The sequence below is a fragment of the Engystomops pustulosus genome, chromosome 3 (assembly GCF_040894005.1).
Source record: "Engystomops pustulosus chromosome 3, aEngPut4.maternal, whole genome shotgun sequence".
NCBI classification, from domain to species: Eukaryota; Metazoa; Chordata; class Amphibia; order Anura; family Leptodactylidae; genus Engystomops; species Engystomops pustulosus.
In genome coordinates this window covers 121,703,998-121,722,382 of record NC_092413.1, presented here as the reverse complement: position 1 = coordinate 121,722,382, position 18,385 = coordinate 121,703,998, and the positions used below count along the sequence as shown (strand labels likewise).

At 41.3% G+C, this 18,385-nt stretch overlaps 1 protein-coding gene across 3 annotated transcripts in view; it reads right to left on the bottom strand.

Moving 5' to 3' along the window:
- The window catches only part of BACH2 (BTB domain and CNC homolog 2), a 204,919-nt gene that overhangs the window by 16,061 nt on the left and 170,473 nt on the right, over window positions 1-18,385 (bottom strand). For all 3 annotated transcript variants that reach the window (XM_072141946.1, XM_072141948.1, XM_072141947.1), the window contains one exon: window positions 4,304-4,510. In XM_072141946.1, coding sequence (XP_071998047.1) covers window positions 4,304-4,510 — 207 coding nt within the window. The remainder of the gene's footprint in view (window positions 1-4,303; window positions 4,511-18,385) is intronic.

Below are 18,385 nucleotides of genomic sequence, written 5' to 3'. Positions count from 1 at the left end.
CATTGTACTCTAAGTGACCTTGGTATTTTTACTGGTGCAGTGTGGAAATGTGCTGGACAGAGCTGAAAACATCTGAAGGCGGAAGCAGCAATGATAATGGTAATGAAGTTCTTTTCCTGATGGAGCTGATCATATCCTGTAAGGTACTAGATGTCCCTAATGTCTGTGTCACTGACTGATCTACTAGTGCAGTGATGGCGAACCTTTTAGAGACCGAGTGCCCAAACTGCAACCCAAAACCTAATTACTTATTGCAAAGTGCCAGTACGGCAATTTAACCATAAAACTGACGGTTTAGTTTAGAATCAATCAGGACTGTCTGAGCTCGGATTCCAGCAGTCCTATACACACTGAAACGCCACTTTTACACCATTTTACATCACATAAAAGAGTAATAAAAAGTTATCAAAAGGTCACGCAGTCCTCAAAATGGTAGCAATGAAAACAACGGCTCATTAAGCAAAAAAATCACACCTCCCCAGCTCCGTGCACTAAAGTTATTAGCCTCACAAGATGGCGAAACTATTTTCTTTTTCGTACACTGTTTTAATTATTGAAAAAGTATTAAAACACAATAAAACCTACAAATCTGGTATCACCGTGAGTTTACCGAACCAAAGAATAAAGGAGACAAATGATTTGGAGCGCACAGCGAAAGTATTAAAATCTACAGCTTCCCAGTACACGACATGGAATAATAAATGAGAAGTAAAATATGTTACGCAAAAAATAAGCCCTAGTTTGGGCGGGGGGGGTAGCGGTGCAATAGCGGGCTGGGGTTTGGGCGCGGGGGCTTGTGGTAGCGGCGCAGTAAGTTTCGGGCCGGTTGCTTAGGGGAGGGGAGGGGCGGGAGCGGGCAGGACATCAGCCTCCTGCTGATCTACTATGCCCCGTGGAAGCGCTGAGTTAAAAAAAAAAAAAAACCTCACTCACCTCAGACTTGGCGTTCCTCCGGCTGATCACTGCAGCGCACACGGAGTAAGGTGCCCAGCGCTGGCAGCGTAATGACATCATTTAGCTGCCAGCGCTGGGACGCTTACCGTCCTGTGCGCTGCTGTGATCGGAGTGACAGAGCAGGAAGTGTCAGCACCCTGCTCTGTCATGGCTGTTAGCAGTATCGGAGCACAGCTCCGATACTGCTAGCAGCCATGACAACCAGGTGTGGACAGTGGTTGTCCGCACCTGGCAGTGGTTAGGAGGATGGGGCGCGTGCCAGCAGTGAGGGCTCTGCGTGCCCTCTCTGGCACGCGTGCCATAGGTTCGCCATCGCTGTACTAGTGTGACAAAGAGCGTCAGAATGTGTAGTGTCAGTCATTACTGAGGTGAAGATACAACATGATATTACAACATACGCAGACAGCTTATATCCTTCTCTCTGAGTGGGCAAGTGGAGATATATTGGTGCTAATATATTAGTTAACCAGCCCACAAATTTCTTTAGGCTAACAAATGACCATAATTGTTTAATGAAGTGGTCAGACTACCCACACCGAATGGGGTGCCCAGGAGGTGACTTGAGCATCATAGCGGTACATGATGTAAGTGTCCCATCGTCCCCACAAAACAGAATTCTGCCATCATCCTTGGCACCAGAAGGACTCACTAACATTTTTACAGAAGAGCAATAATACTCTTTTGAGGATTATTTTTAGCTGAGGAGTATGACATTTTTCAAACTGCACCCTAGACTCCACTTATACCAGACTATGGATGATGCCACCGAACTCCCCAGGACCAGACTATGACTGACGCTGCAAACCTCCCCAGACCAAACTATGGCTGATGTGGACACAGAGCTTGCTAATTTTTCTTGTGATTCAAGTGGCTTGTGAGCCACCAGGAGTTAAAAGAAGTGGAGTTCAAAATAGGAGGAGTTCACAGAACTGTAAGTAATATATATTTTATATCTCTTGATTTAATACTCTTTGAAGTTTTTGTAACTAGGATATGGTGGGATGCTCCAGTGCACACTCATATGTGTTTACTGCTGGAGCAGGAGTTCCAGAGTGAATAGCACTGCAACAGATGTGCCCATATTTTTCATCTGGAAGCTCGTGTTAGAGATCTGGAGAAAGATATTCCACGACTGTGAGTAATTAACAATCTTGAGAGGGGTGTGCTGCTCACTGAGCAAGCCATAAGCGGGATAGAAGTAGAAGTGCTCTGGTTACATTTTTATTCCCAATTTTTTGGTCTTGCATACCCAATATGGTCTCTGAGCACAATCTTAGAACCCATTGTATTGCATTATTACCTATTGAGTAGCTCCATCACTGTTTTAAATGACAGGTGGAGGAGCTTTAAGAATAATTTTAACCCCATAGGGCAATAAGACGTACCCTTACGTCTTGCTGCGCATGGGGGTGTATGAAGAGGGCTCACGGGCGCAAATGTGTTTTTCATCATTTTCAATGCATTTAGAATTTTTTTCCCGCTTCCCAGTACACGGCATGGAATATTTAATACCATCACTACGAGGTGCAATTTGTTACGCAGAAAATAAGCCATCACACAGCTCTGCACATGGAAAAATAAAAAAGTTATAGATTTTTGAAGGTGGGGAGTGAAAAATAAAAACGCAAAAACGAAAAAGGGCCTGGTCCTTAAGGGCTTAAAGAACTAGGCTCAGAGGTAGTATTTTCTGGAATATTACCTGTGCTGTGTGCTACACAGAGAAGGTAGCTGAGCTCAGGCAATTAGATACATGGCTCAAATCTTAGTGTAGAGCAAAGGGATTTGGGTTCTTAGAGCACATGGCTGATTTTTCATTAAGGTACAAGCTGTTTTCCGCAAATAGCTTGCACCTAAATGGAAGGGGGGGGCTGCTGTTCTGAGGGAAAAGATCCTAGCAGGGGTGGCGGAGTATTTAAACTGGGATTGTGGAGGGAGGACAGGTTATGTTGGAAGAGTTGAGCAATGTACGGCAAAGGGGGGAAATTACTTACGAACCAATAGTGAAGATATATTTGGCAGTTATAATATAAATAAAATTTGAAGAAATATACAGGCTGTCCCCTCCTTAAGAACACCTGGCTTACAGACAACTCCTAGTTACAAACGAACCTCTGGATGTTGGTAATTTACAGTACTTTAGCCTTAGGCTACTATAAAGCGCTATAACAGTTATCAAATGTGTCTGTAATGAAGCTCCTATTGACACAGAGACCAACATTTTTTTTACTGAGGTTACAATTATAAAGAATACGGTTCCAACTTACATACAAATTCAATTTAAGAACAAACCTACAGAACCTATGCTGTACGTAACTGGGGGACGGCCTGTATGTGAAAAATTAAAACTGTATGTTCACAAATGGCAGAAGTATTGCAGGCAAAATGGGTAAGCTTGAGGCCCTGGCAATAGAGAAACAGTTAGATGTAGGTGGTGTAGCAGAGACATGGCTAGATGCATCACATGATTGCGGTGTTAGTCTTCAATGTTTTACACTCTTTCAAAAGGACAGGGCAAATAAGAGAGGAGGGGGTGTATGTCTGAAGAGATGTCAGAAGTGTATGTCAGAAGAGACTTGAAAGTGAGTTTAAATGAGACAGTGGTCAATGAAGAGTGTGAGGAGGCTGAAACTTTGTGGGTTCGGATTCAAAGCCAGAAGAGCTTTGAGAAAATTTTTTTGGAGCAATCTTTCGACCACCCAATATCACTAAGGAAATAGAGGGTCACCTCATATAAACAAAAGGAGCAGGCTGCAAAGAAGGGCAGAGTAGTGATCATGGGAGACTTTAACTTCTCACATATATATTGGGTTCAGGATTGTTCATCTGTGCAGAGGAGAAATTTTATGAACTTTATTGGGGTAATTTTATTGTACAACTTGTAGAAGTTCCCACAAGATCTATAATAAGAAAATACAGGCTGGAAAATTAAAAAAAAAATGACATTTATAAAGTCTAATTTCCCAGCTAATGTTGTATTCATTATGGAGGATACTGTATAGATATGTGAATTAGAGGGCTGTGTAAATATGTAAAATCATTTGGGATACTGTATATACGTGTAAAGGAACCCTGGTCCTGGTGTTGTGTTTCTATACATTGCTTGTTGCTGTATTTATGTATTGAGCCCTGTCCAGGGGCTTTATTTCTGTATTCTGGTGATGTATTCATGTTCTTTTGCACTATTATAGTAATTTATGGCAGGAACTATATAATTATTTGAAAGACACTGTGCATGTCATTATTAAAGGGATTGTCAATGTAAATGCTGAATGCTGTTGCTGTTTTTGAGATTCGCCCTATAGAGTAAATTACCTAGAAACTGCCCTGGTGGCAGGTATCAAGTACTCACCAGCTTATGTATTTCACATTCTAAATTCTGTATACAGTCGAGTTTTCTCTTGCGACAGCGTTGTGCAGCTATTCTGTTTTTACTTCGTCGACGAACGTCATGAATAAATTCCAACTGTTCTGAGGTCAACTTGTGCATTTTTATCATCATCTGGAAATCATTGCGTGGAAGATCTGTGATTTGATCAATTGGAAAGGGCAGCTTAACCTGCAAGTCAAAATAAAAGACAAAGCTGTTTAGAAGAAAAAAAAAAAAGCACAATGTTTTCCCACAAAGGGAAAATCTGATAACACTTTGGAGGACTTATGTTGTGCATCTGATAAAAGTAAACAATTACACAAACAGTAGATGAGGATCTTCATCTAGAATATCATAGTAAACTATGCAACAATGGAAACTCTAAAGAAGAGCGCATGCTTAGCTGCAAGAAGTGAACAAACTGGACAGAGAGCAGAGATCGGTGGCAGTTACCCAAACCCAATCCTCTGACACCGGCGCCTGCAATCATAGCCGCCTGGCTGACAGGGAGGCAGACACCAGCCTCCCCGAACTGCTCACCGGCAGCAGCGGAGGTGTGTAAAGGGGAAAAAGCCGACCTGACCGCCGAGAGCTGCAGACTGCTGCATGGCCAAAGTGCTGCCGACTGGCCGCCAGGGAGAACAAGAGGAGATATTAGGGGAGGAGGGGTTTACTCAGACGCAGGCTTTTCAAGAAGCCAAGCACCCCAGATCAATTATAAACGTCTGGCTAAAGAGGTGGCAAAGAAAATTACCCCGTGAATTCAAGAGGCTGTGGCCACAACTATAAATAAATAAGTCCTTGAGAACATTACAAGCTGACATATCTGCAAATACAAACAGGAGAGAGGACGCAGAACAAAGTATCTCCGCGTTAGAGGATTACCTGGCAGGAACAATGGCAAAAATTAAAGATTTCCTAGCTGACAATGCTAGACTCACAGAAAAGGTTGATGGTCCAGACGCAGTAACCTGAGAATTGTGGGCCTGCCAAAGATGGTAAAAGGAAACATGCTGCATACAATCTTTGCCCACAATCTTTGCCCCAATGAGGAGCCCACTGCACATTAAAAACACTGCAATCCTAATTTTCTCTGATTACTCAGCAGATCTCACTAGAAAACAACGGGCATTCAGTGTCATTTGCACAGAATTATACAAACGTAAATCCAGCTATGCTGAAGGTGACACATCCGGATGGCTTTCCCCGCACTTTGTGGACCCAAAAGACGCAGAGTCCACGCTAGAGAGCCTACAGACCTGGAGGGACTCTAAACCTGACGAGGAACGTCCATGCAGCAGTCCAGGCACGCAGGAGTCAACGAGACAGAGACAGCTAGAGAACAAAAAGGAGAACACACGCAAAGACAAAGACTAGGGTCTTCAGAGAGAAAAGGAGGAGACACCAACCGAAGAGGACCAGATAGCAATCCAAAGCCATGTAGTAGGAACCTTCACACACACGAACTACATGCAAATTGTACCTGCAATATATAAAACAATTTCACAGGACAATAACGCCTATGTTACATGTATGTGCCTGTGTATTTAAACTTGTACGATGGGACTATAATAGAATATCAATATACAAGGTAACAAAAAGCCTTCGTGGTCAAGGAAAGGTGCGAGCGAATATAGAGGGTGGAGACATATATAACGTGTAACGATGTGCCAAGATTTATCCGCCCATGCTGGGTATGCAGAGAAGTCCACTAAAGAGATGCTCCACATGGGTCTAGATATAAGTCAAGGGTTAGGAAATGAATTTAACATCCTAGTATGTAAACCATGTTATAAGGATGACAGTTTTATTGTTAGTTTTGTTAAGTGTGTTTATTTGCTCGCCTCATCAACTCCACACCTCATCACGGGTAATTGCCGGTGGTACAACTTAAGAAATTAAACAAACCGACGGAGTTTACCCAATATTAATAGGATACCAATATGATAATAGTGACCTGGAACATAAAAGGCCTTAGAAAACCACAGAAGCGATCATCAGTTCTTAAACACCTAAAGAGACTAAGAGTAGATTTGGCCTTCCTTCAAGAGACCCACCTAGAAGTGGCAGATCTGAGACGTATGTAGCGTTACTGGGTAACAAAGGGGCGGCGTCAACAAGTAGGAGGGGAGAAGAAGTGATGCTGATAGCCAAGCAAGCACGCATACAAGTTTTCTCCCACACCATAGACAACAGGGGTCGGATTCTCCAGGTCATGTTAGACACACCAGCAGACATCTATAGCATGTACAACATATATGCTCCAAATCGGGAGCAACTCCCCTTTTACATAAAATTAACAGATCAACTGCTAGCCACAAGATCCAAGGCAGGACAGATCTAGAAGGGGGGGGGGGGGCAGAAGACATTGCAACGTCAACAAACCTGTGGCAACTAAGAGATGAATAAGGCCTAGAAGACGTATGGAGGTATTTTAACCTGGACAGTAGGGAATATACTTTCCACAGAGCAGTTCATCAAACCTGCTCCTGCCTTGACTATATTCTAACAAGACCCTCGGTGTAAACCAGAGTCCAAACAGTAGAAATAGAACAATTAATAATTTCTGATCATGCCACAGTGACGGTCTCACTAGAAGATATGCATAGGAAAGGTTCAGATTATATTTGGCGCTTCCCAACTTATTTAGCTAAAGATGATGCGTTTGTACAGAATAAGAGTTCTGTAACCAAAATAACAGCACTAATCCAGCAATTTATTGGGAAGCGGCCAAAGCCACACTATGCGACCGCATATCAGCACAGGTAGCTGCAATTAATTAATTTAAAGAAACAAGTCATACCCTACAAAAATGCATACACAGACTATTTAGGCAACCCTTCCGCACAAAACATGACAAAATGGAAAGAAGCAAGAGCAACTAATGATAGGGCATTAGAACAGAAGGAGAAAATACACAAATCAATATAGGACGCAGACCTTTTCCTATTCAGAAATAAATCAGAACACCTACTGGCGTACCTGGAATAAGGGAAACGACCACCGAGCCACATTATGACACTCAAAGACCAAAGGGCCAAATACAAACTTACCCAAAAGAGATACTAACAATATTTAAAAGCTTCTATGAAGCATTATACTCATACAGCAGCCTAGACACAAGCAGGAAAGGGGTGACATATTTAGCATCTTTAACCTTACCAACAGTATCCACAGAACAACTAGCCTCTCTAAACGCAGACATTGCTGTGGAGGAGGTGCTCAGCAATTACAGAGCTGAACTATAATAAATCACCAGGGCTGGATGGATTCCCAACTGAATTTTATAAATGCCTGAAGGCACAGGTCGCGCCTCCCCTGACGACATATTTCAACTCTATAATGAGAGAGGAACCCATACCACAGCAGGCCAACTTGGCCTTTATCAGAGTCCTACCCAAGGAAGGAAAGGATTAAACTCTGCCAGGGTCTTACAGACCGATATCACTGATCAACCAGGACCTTAAAAGGAAACCTACCATTTGATTTGATGCATTATGAAGCAAACATACCTTGAGAATGCTGTAGCTACACTGATGCAGGATCATATCTTGGTTAATCCCTGTGCTAAGTGGTTTTGCTGAAAACACAGATATAACATTATGATAATGAAGCTATGTGGCTTCTATGGCTGCTCTGGTGCTGACTTTGCCGCTTCTCATAGCAGGAGAGTTTCCCTCTAATTGCATGATCATCTCCTGCAGTTCTCTTCCTGACAGACAGAATAATCAATTGCTGCACCATCCCCCAGCTGCTGTGGATGAGTGATCCAGCTCAGGTTGATTAGTGCTGCAGCCATTTGTAATTCCAAGCTCATGTGTAATGTGTAAGCCAGTCTGTCCCAGCTTTCCCAAGGTCCTGAATGGTATAATTGTTTTTTTCAGCAAAATCACTCAGCTCAGGGATTAAACAAGATATGATCCTGCATCAGTGTAGCAATACCATTCTGAAGCTTGCGTTGTTTCATAACGCATCAAATAAAATGGTAGGTTTCCTTTAAACTTATCACAAAATTTATAGCGAAAAGGTTCTCGACCATTATGCCACATCTAATTGACCCATCGCAAGTGGGATTCATACAGGGACGGGCTGCGGTTTCCAACATGCGGCAAGTTTTGGCAGCCTTAGATGAGGTGAGGTTCCAACCAGCGGCAGCTGATTGGAGGGCAATGATAGCCCTAGACGCGGAAAAAGCTTTTAATAACATTCACTGGTTGTATCAAGTAGTTACCAAATTTGGTTTGCAATTACGCTTCCACACCTTCCTATCAACAGTATACGCCAATCCTATGGCAAAAATGTATACTCTCTAGGCTTTAGGTCTGCTCAATTCAAGCTGTGTAAGGGCACCTGTCAAGGATGCCCACTTTCCCCACTATTGTTTAAAGAGAACCCGTCATGCAAAATAACCCCCCTAAACTAAATATATTTTCATAAACTGCCATTAGAGAGCATTGCCTCTATCCCTTCATTGTCCCTCTACATGCCTGTAAACCTAAGCAATGAGGTCCTAAAGCTGTATGCAAATGACCTGTGAAATGTCCAATGAAGCATTAGCATATTCAAGCTGTCCACTCTATTCATGAGTGGGAGGCACAGCCACACCCCCAGTGCATGACTGACAGCCTGTTTAATGATGTAAGGCTGTATAATGATGTGTTTCCTGGTGCTGGTGGCCACACCCCCTGCAGCCTGTGTGTGTATGTGTGTGTTTAGGAGAGATACAGCAGCTCCAGGCAGCCATGTTACAGCAGAACATGTCAGATTCATGTGTAGCTGATGTCTGTGTCTCTGTGTATTAGGAGGATGCAGCATGTCAGCAGATGCAGCGCAGATACCAGCAATACTTTACTATACATTACACACAGACATGAGCAGGGGGAGGAGAGGGGAGGGGTAACAGGGGTGACATCACTGCCTCTGACCATGTGACCAGCCTCATTTACATAATAAAGAATAGATGATTTTATAATGATTAATGTATGAAATAACTAGATAAAGGCTGGGATGGGATCCTTGTGAGCTGCTCCAACAGGGAGTAGTGACAGGACTAGTGGCAGAGACCTGATGACAGGTGTCCTTTATTTTGGCCTTGGAGCCGCCAGCTAGAAAGTTACAAAATGAAACAGTGGGCTTGGGAATCAAAATTTGGACGGGTAGGGTCAAAACAGCAATTTTTGCTGAAAACATACTAGTTTTTATAACCAAACCAACAGAAATGGTGAGAAAGATATTTGCATTAATACAGGACTTCGGTATTATGTCTGTTTTTAAGATAAACCCAACAAAAAGTGGGCTACTGTGTCTAGATGCGGTAAGCCCTACACGACAAACCAGTCTGAAAATGCTAGCGGTGGTAATAGCGGAATCTAATATAAAGTATTTGGGAATACATATTGATGTGAAGGGGGGAGGTCTTAACTTTCCAGCTATTAGGGAAAACATCTTCGCCTGCTTATGTAGGCAAGTCATTGGCTGGCTGTACGACTCGTCACACTACTCTAAAACCCGCCTTGGGGGAGCAATGGTTCAACCACATAGCCTAGGAGCCTTATTACATACTAGCCTAGCCAACATGCCAATCAAGCAAAACACTTCAAGCTCATAAGAGACACCATTATGACTTGGAAGATGCTACAAAAAAGATTCGGAGACACGTTTTTTTACTTCTAAACATTCACCGTTATGGTCTCATCCTTAGTTTTTGCCAGGACGCACAAGCAATCTATTCTCAAACTGGAGGATGAGCGAAATACAGACCCCTAGGGACATAACTCAGAGGCAAGAATCAAGAAATGAAGGGTGGCACAGTGTATATGAATAAGATTATAATCCGTTGCGGGAGCAAGCTAGCGAGGTCCGACTCAAGGTTTATCAAGATATCCAGGCAGAGAAACAGCACTCCATCAGTTTCAAATCTTTATTTACGTGTGGACAAAAAGCATTGTTTCAGCTAACTCAATGTAGCCATCTCCAAGCATAGTGAGACAGTGTTACAAGGCGGATTTAAATCCTCGCAGGATATGAAATCATTATCAATTAGTGACAAGAGAATGAATGGTTTTACATATCAGTGTAAAAAAGATGTGCATAGTACATAAGTGTATATTAACAGTTGAGTAAAATACAATACAATCCATTGCAGATAAAAAAAAATATATAAATATAAGTTACCAGGAAGACATACACCCACACATGCCGGCATATCATTGTTTGTAAACATTGTAAAAGCGCATGTCCGGTGGTTGCTATGAGACCACCACGCAAGCCACGGCATTGAAGCGTAAAATAAATCTACAGGTTTTGCCACACTCCAAAAACCCTTGGCAAGAGGCCATAACTGTATGTACTAAGGGCTGCACTCGGACTTAGCGATCGCTCACTTCTAGTCTCGGCACTGTCAACAAAAGAGTTCCTGTAGCTATCGAAAGACTACCCCTGTTATGTCGGCGGCCATATTGGAATAGGGAAAGAGGTGTGTATCGCCAGTCAGAGGATATGCAGGTGAGGGAATCCCAAGTGTATTTTGGGCATATTGTAGCAATTGGTCTCTGAGGTAATACTATTTCTCATTGACGATCTGTCCAGAAGTGATATGCCCACGGTGCACCTCCACTCGAATTAACCTCCAAGCGCGTTGCCGGGGTTACCTCCAGAATCAGACCACCCGCTTTCGACCATACATGCTGTGATCCCGACACTGGGTCCCTCCGATTGTAATATCCAACTGAAAGAATGTGTGGCACTTGCAACATGGCAGAAAAAAAAGATAGTGTTGAAATGTGCCTGGTCTCATAGCAACCAGTGGGCATGGGCTTTTACAATGTTTATAAACAATGATATGCCGGCACGTGGGGGTGTTAGTCTTCCTGGTAACTTATGCTTATATATATATATATATATTTTTTTTATCTGCAATGGATCATATTGTATTTCACTCAAATGTTTATATTCACTTATATACTATGCACATCTTTTTGACACTGATATGTAAAACATTCATTCATTCTCTTGTCACTAATTCATAATGATGTCATATCCTGCGAGGGATTTAAACCTGCCTTGTAACACTGTCTCACTATGCTTGAAAATGGCTACATTGAGTTAGCTGAAACATTGCTTTTTGTCCACAAGTGAACAAAGATTTGAAACTGATGGAGTGCAGCTTCTCTGCCTGGATATCTTGATAACTCAGAGGCAAGGATAAAAACATTAGAAAAACTCACTACTGAATACACATTACCAAGAGGACAGGAATTCCCACAGATACAATTACAATCATTTTGCAGAACTAGGCTACAAAACGTGGCGAGCAAAATGAGGACCAATAAATTTGAAGACATGTTAGGATCACAAAGCTGTAGAAGGACCCCATCTAGCCTATGCCACATAATAAGGAGAGGGGGAGAATCAGAAGCTCCACAATTGAGTTTCCCTTATTGGGAAAAGAAGCTGAGGGTGAATAACGCTTCAAACCGAATGCTACAAGGATGGAAAACAGTTAGGAGATGGGTGTTAAATGAAAGGTGGAGGGAAATTACTCCATACAGCGATATATGGCTTTAATCTACCTTTTAATTCACAGAAACCTGAACGACTAGTGGCCTGTCCGAAATGCACACTACATGGGGCAGACCTTTATCATTCCATGTGGTCCTGCCAGAATGTGCAACATTACTGGAGGACCATACAAAACTTCCTTCAAACCACTTATAGGGATACCGTCCCCCTGAATCCAATGTCCTTGCTTTTTCATTCCCTCAGTTCAAAAAGGGAGGATAAGGAAGAGACACTCACATTTAGACCCATCACACATATAACATTGCTAGTGGAAAAAGGAGTCTGTTTAACCACTGGCTAGAGGCTATCCTCTCGACTACAACAGTAACAAATGACACCGTAAAACATTACCTTCAGGTAGACAGGAGGGAAGCAAAAAGAAGGGGGGACATAAAAACAAAAACTTTCTTCCGAAAGTGCTGAATTTTCAAAACTAAATGTCTTACAGATGAAGAAATCAGGGAAATTATACACAAATTTCAACATACTGCATGGTACCACACAGGAAGCTTGAAGGGAACTCTGTGTAAACTGCAGACTTCGACTGGCAGCCAGTGCACAAATGAAGGAAAAACAACTAGAAGAGAAGTGAGCGGTAGAACAAAATGGGCAATACAATAGTTTGTTTAATTAATCTGTTATTTGTTATCATTGGATGTGGTGTATTGCGTCCAACCATTTGAATAAAGTAAAATTCAAATGAAGATTAATGAAACTTATGAAGATTAATGAAACCATAATTTTATTGGAAAACACAAACTGTAATCTGTATTGCTCTGACTGTCCTGTGTGACGAACCATGTATAGCCCAAACTGTGGGTGGGCAATGTTTTGTAAAATAACCTATTTGCTTTCCGTTTCAATAAAACTTCACGAGAGGGGAAAAAAAAGTGGTTTTAAATACATGGCTGTTTCCCTCCCCATGGTTTATATGAATATCGCAGCTGAGCTGTATAGAAATACATGGTTGCAATACCACACATTGTGGAGCTATTTTAGGAAGAAAGTGGCCATGGAGAATCACATGGAGAATGGGGCACACCTTGTAACCCTTAAGTGATCCACCTGTTTTCAGCCAGGAAGTCGAACCCCATTAGTAATTTTTTTTTACCCTCAACTTTCAAAAGGGACTTTTTATATTTTCAGCGTGGCACTACATTTCATGGCTCATAATTATTTTTATTTTTCTGCCTACAGGCTGTGTTTGGGCTTGTTTGTTCGCAGGATAACTTTTTTTTTAGTTTGTATTGGCATAATTTTTGGGGTACATATTTTTAAATATTGGTTTAAATTGTTTTGGTGGTTTTAGCGTTTCTGTTTTCTTTTTCAATGACTTTTACCACAAGGACCAAATATTGTTATGTACATATATAACCTAGGTTGTAATAGGCGTGGCAATACCCTTTTATGCAGTGACTTTTGGTGTACTTTATTTGAATTTATTAAAAATTAATCACATCTTTTCAAAGTCCCAACATGGGTCTCTTCACTTCACTTTTCAAGATGGGTGTTGACCACGGTGGCCATTCTAACGTTGGCCATTTGGATCCAACTTTCTTTTTTAATTATTCAATCACTCTTCCCCAGGTTCAGCTACAGATGCAGAGGGTACTTGTACTTCTGCAATAATGAAAAGTGAAAGTGTTTCCTGCAGCTCCTTCTATATTCTGCCTTCTGCTGACAGGCTGGAGGGGGGCACACTTCAAACTCCTATCTCTCCCAAACCTTACACCTAAAAACAAAATTTGTATCATATTAAACAGAAGAGTTTCCCTTTCATATGATATATGGATTGTGTATGGATGCTCAACAGAACCGGAGATACCAAGGTTCAGGAGATATAGCCATTTGAATGTGGCTACTGTTATGACGTATATTAACGTCATTTTGGCAATCTGCCACAGTAAAAGCTGCTGTATCTTTATGTGGAGTGGTTGTGAAAAGGTTAAGATGACCTCAAAACTCCGAGCATTACTACATGAACAGTTCCCTAGAAAGTGGATTGGTCGTTGTGGGTCAGTTGCATGGCCATCAAGGTAGCCCAATCTAACCCCCTTAGACTTTTAGCTTTGGGGTCATCTGAAGATACAATATGTGCAGCATTGCAAACAACAGATACAGGAAGCCTGTGCTAAAATTTCTTCTGTGGAGTTGCGATCAGTGTCAAGAGTGAGAGAAGAGGGTTGCATTGACAATCCAACACAATGAGCAGCACTTTGAACACATTTTTTAAGTTGCCATAAATGTTTAAATAACTCTTGAAAGAATGTAGTAATTAATGTATGTCACTTCAAAATGGCCACCGTCGTCAACACCCATATAAATGGCCCACCCTGTATACTACCTTTTCACCGCACATAGGACGCTACCATCTAGTACGTTGAGGTTCAGCCTCTATTTTCATAATCTGACATGTGCTGCTTTATATGGTTAGAACTTTTGAACACTAACTTACCAAAAAGATTTTGAGATAATTTTTTCATGACACACTGTACTTCATCGCAGTGGTAAATTTAAAATTTAAATTTGCCGAGTTTTTTGCAAAATTTGTAATTTTCAAAATTTGATATATTTTGCTTTTTAAGACCGATAGTTAAACTTGTTACTTAATAACATTTCCCATATCTCAACTTCATTTATTAAATGTCCTTTTATTCTAATATGACGTAAGACCACTTACAAATTTTCTGTTTAAATTTTGGGTTTAAAATATAAATTATTATAAATATAAATTAGAATCCCATATGAATCACTGCATTTTCAAAAGTACATCCCTCAAATTATTAAAAAAATGCTTTAAGGAAGATTTGAACCTTTTGAATGCTGCATTGTAATTAATGTAATGGAAATTAACAGTTTTAAAACACCCTTCATTGGAGAAGACTCTCTCTGCAGGTGTTACACTGGGATCTAAGGTGTTAGTTACAGCGGATACTCTGTCGGTACTGATGCTGACTCAGCTCTGATGACGGCATCAGCTCAGAGACGAATATAACCATCACTGAGCGTCACTCAGCTCTGCGACGGATAGATCTGTCACTAAGCATGAAGAAGTTAAAGGAAATCTACCATGAAAGTCGAGCATGATCAACCAGATACATTAACTCAGATCCAGGCGCTGTGACTGAGGTAATCTGTTATGCACGGACTCCTTGCTTCTAAAATTAACTTTAAAAAATATGTTAATGAGCCTAAAGGGCCCCTTAGGGTGTTACTAGAGCTCCTTTGTGCTGCCGCTTCACAGGCTGTTACACTGTCTCCCCTTCCCCCCTTCTCACCCCTTTCTGTTCCTGATGTAATCCCACTGCAGCAGAGGAAGTTTCAGCACACAGTGGGAGGGGGTAGTGCTACTTACACACCAACAGCTTGTGAATGTGCAGCATGGAGGTGCTCTGGTAACACTGCCAGATCCCTTCATACACTAAAGTAGTGTTCTCCAAGTGTGAATGACTTGGAGTTACATTGTGTCTTCTAAATATAACCACTGTATTTTTAACAGTGTATATTCAACTTAAGGACACCAGTACAAGGACTGGAGGCACATGTGACTATTTATGGGCACCTACCTGGTTCCCTGTTCAAATGCACAGGTTGCTGATAGCCAAGACACAGATAGAAGGCTAAAGACTTTTTAATTCACAGTAATGTGGGTGGCTAATTCTAATCACTTAACTACAGTGAAAGACAGGGCATACCAAGGTAATGTAACTGAAAAGTGTATGTCTATAATTCTGTCATGCAGCTCAAGAGTTAAAATCCAGGTAAAAAATTTAAGAGATGCGTGTGGGAAGAGACTGACACTTGTCAAAGACTAATTAACTTGTAATGTAAAAAAAAAAAACCTTTTGTCAGAGAAGGCATATTTAGAAATCAAAGTTTTATTTCAAGCTCTGACTATAGTAAAGCACATTTTAAACACTACATATTTCCAAAAGACATACATTTTACTGATTCAATTGTTATGACAAAATGTACACGATATGAGTCAGCCTCATGGCATGTGCAGCACAGAACTATTCTGCCATAGAGGACTTTGTTAGGCTTCACAGTTACAGGACTGTAGTAAGACGACCATTCCACTCCCCCCCCCCCCCCAAAAAAAAAAACTTCAATGCATTAGCATTACTACTGGGTACTTAAAGAAAGAGGTAAACCTTTTAATAAACATAAAAAATACAATGCTGTAATCTCAGTTTAGGGGTTCATGTTATAGATCCCCCCTTAGCGACCAGGCCCTTTTTCATTTTTGTGTTTCCATCTTTCACTCCCCACCTTCGAAAATCCATAACATTTTTCATTGTAAAAAGCTGTATGAGGGCTTGTTTTCTGCAAAACAAATTGCACTCCATAGTGATTGTATGTAATATTTCATGCCATGTACTGGGAAGCAGGAAAAAATTCCAAATGCAGTGAATTTGGTAAAAAAATGCATTTGAACCATTTTCTTGTGAGATTGGATTTTACAGCTTTCTCTGTACACTCCAAATTATATGCCTACTTTATTCTTTAGGGTTGGTGCAATCACGGGGATACCAAATTTATACAGATTTTATAATGTTTTCATACATTTACAAAAATTAAAACCACCCAAACATATTTATAATTGTTAATGTTTTTATATGCGTATCAGTTCTAGAGAAAGGGGAGCGATTTAAATTTTCATTTATTTTTTTTTTACTTTTTTTATTTGTATTTTTTGGTACTTTCACCGTAGGTTGTCTGATTCATCCTACCATAAACTGCCACACTACAGTAGGCAGTATATGGGGGGTTTCCACATCATGTATTACAATGTGCAAATCACACATTGTAATAAATGGTGTGAAACTAGACAGCCTCAGGTCTTTGTGTGCCCGAGGCTGTCATAGCAATGGATCGCCATTCCCTGATGACATCACAGGGAGCATTGTTCCAAGCCAACATAGCAGCGCCCACGCGCTGCAGCTTTTTAATGCCGCTGGACAACTTTGCGGGTGTTACCAGTGGGTGTTTGCTGCAATATGCAGCAAACGCTCCTGGGCTATAGAGGGCACAGCCTGTGAGCACTCTCCAAACACCAGAAGACGACGCTTACATCACACGCATTAAGGGGTTAAATGACACAATGTAATATTACGGAACAGCATGTAAGTTACAGTAAATCAAAGACATTGGGGCAGTTTTCTGGCGGAGAAGGCACATTAATCTTCCCTTTCCTGCTAGTTCAGGCCATTTTCCAACTTGAACACTACTTTGGGCTTATCAAGGCAGAGAACAGGGATGGTGGAGAGGGGGTAGGGGCATGAATGAACTGCTTTTACTATGAGGCTAGAGAAAGCGCTGAACAGCGTGAAACGGCTGTTGCCTTGTCGAAACCCCCTGCTCCTACCTCTATCCTGACTGGTCTGTGCCATGTGACTTGTTTTAACGGACGATGAAATAAAGAAGATTTTTTAAATGGTGAGTGGCCGCGTTTCTCGTTCTTTCTATTATTTATTTTACTATTGGCTCCGCCAGATAAGGACTGGTCTTATGTCTGATATTGCGGAGAATGCGCAGAGTCACCAAGATCCAACTCCTTCCTATGAGGGAATTTATTATCTGCAGCGTGCATCCAACTGTGTCTTGAACTGCCTGTATCTTCGGTTCTGTACCAAAAACTGAAAACGGCAATGGACAAGTCACTTCGGATGTAACATTTTGTAGTTTGGGAGTCTTTATCCTATATTTTAGCAAAAAGATTTCATTTTGTAAAACTGGTGCCAAAATAGACATCCAAAGTAAGGATATGATACTGTGAAGTTAAATTCTAGATTGTTTCCCATAAAAGTCCCAGAAGTACCTTCTGTACGGATGTTTCCAGCATAACACATTTGTGATATGGCTGACTTTTACTGAAACTTTAATGACAAATGCAAAACTATGCAGCCAGTCATTCAAAGCAGCAACTTAGTGTTTCTGCACCAGACTCTCACCACTAGAGAGCGACAACTGCTTACTTTTGAGAGGCATTCAGTAACTAAGCTAGAATCAGGCTGACACTTCCCCAGTAATTTTTTCCCCAGTTAGTCTCATAAATCAACAGCCTTTGGGTGAATTCACATTGGTGTTTTTTCCCCCTTCAGTTATTTTTCACTAAAGCCATTTTGACTTATGGACACAGACATTGGTTTTCTCTTCCTGGCTTCAGTTATTTTTCACTGATACCTTACAGAACCAATGTGTGTTCACTGACAACATTGGACATTGGGAAAAAACCAAAGTGTGAAAAAGCTGGTTGAAAAGAATGGTTCAGTAAGGTATCAGCGATAATCATACAAGCCAGATGAGAAAAGCAACCAGTATGTGTCCATAGGCCAAAATAGGTTCAGTGGGTGTTAGCGATGGGTCTTTGCTGCGACATGCAGCAAAGCCCATCTTTGTATGAAGAAGGCTCAGCCCGTGAGCCCCCTTCATACACCCTCCACAGGGGTTAAGTACTGAATGGTTTCATTGCATAATAACTTGGAATTATTCTGTACTTTT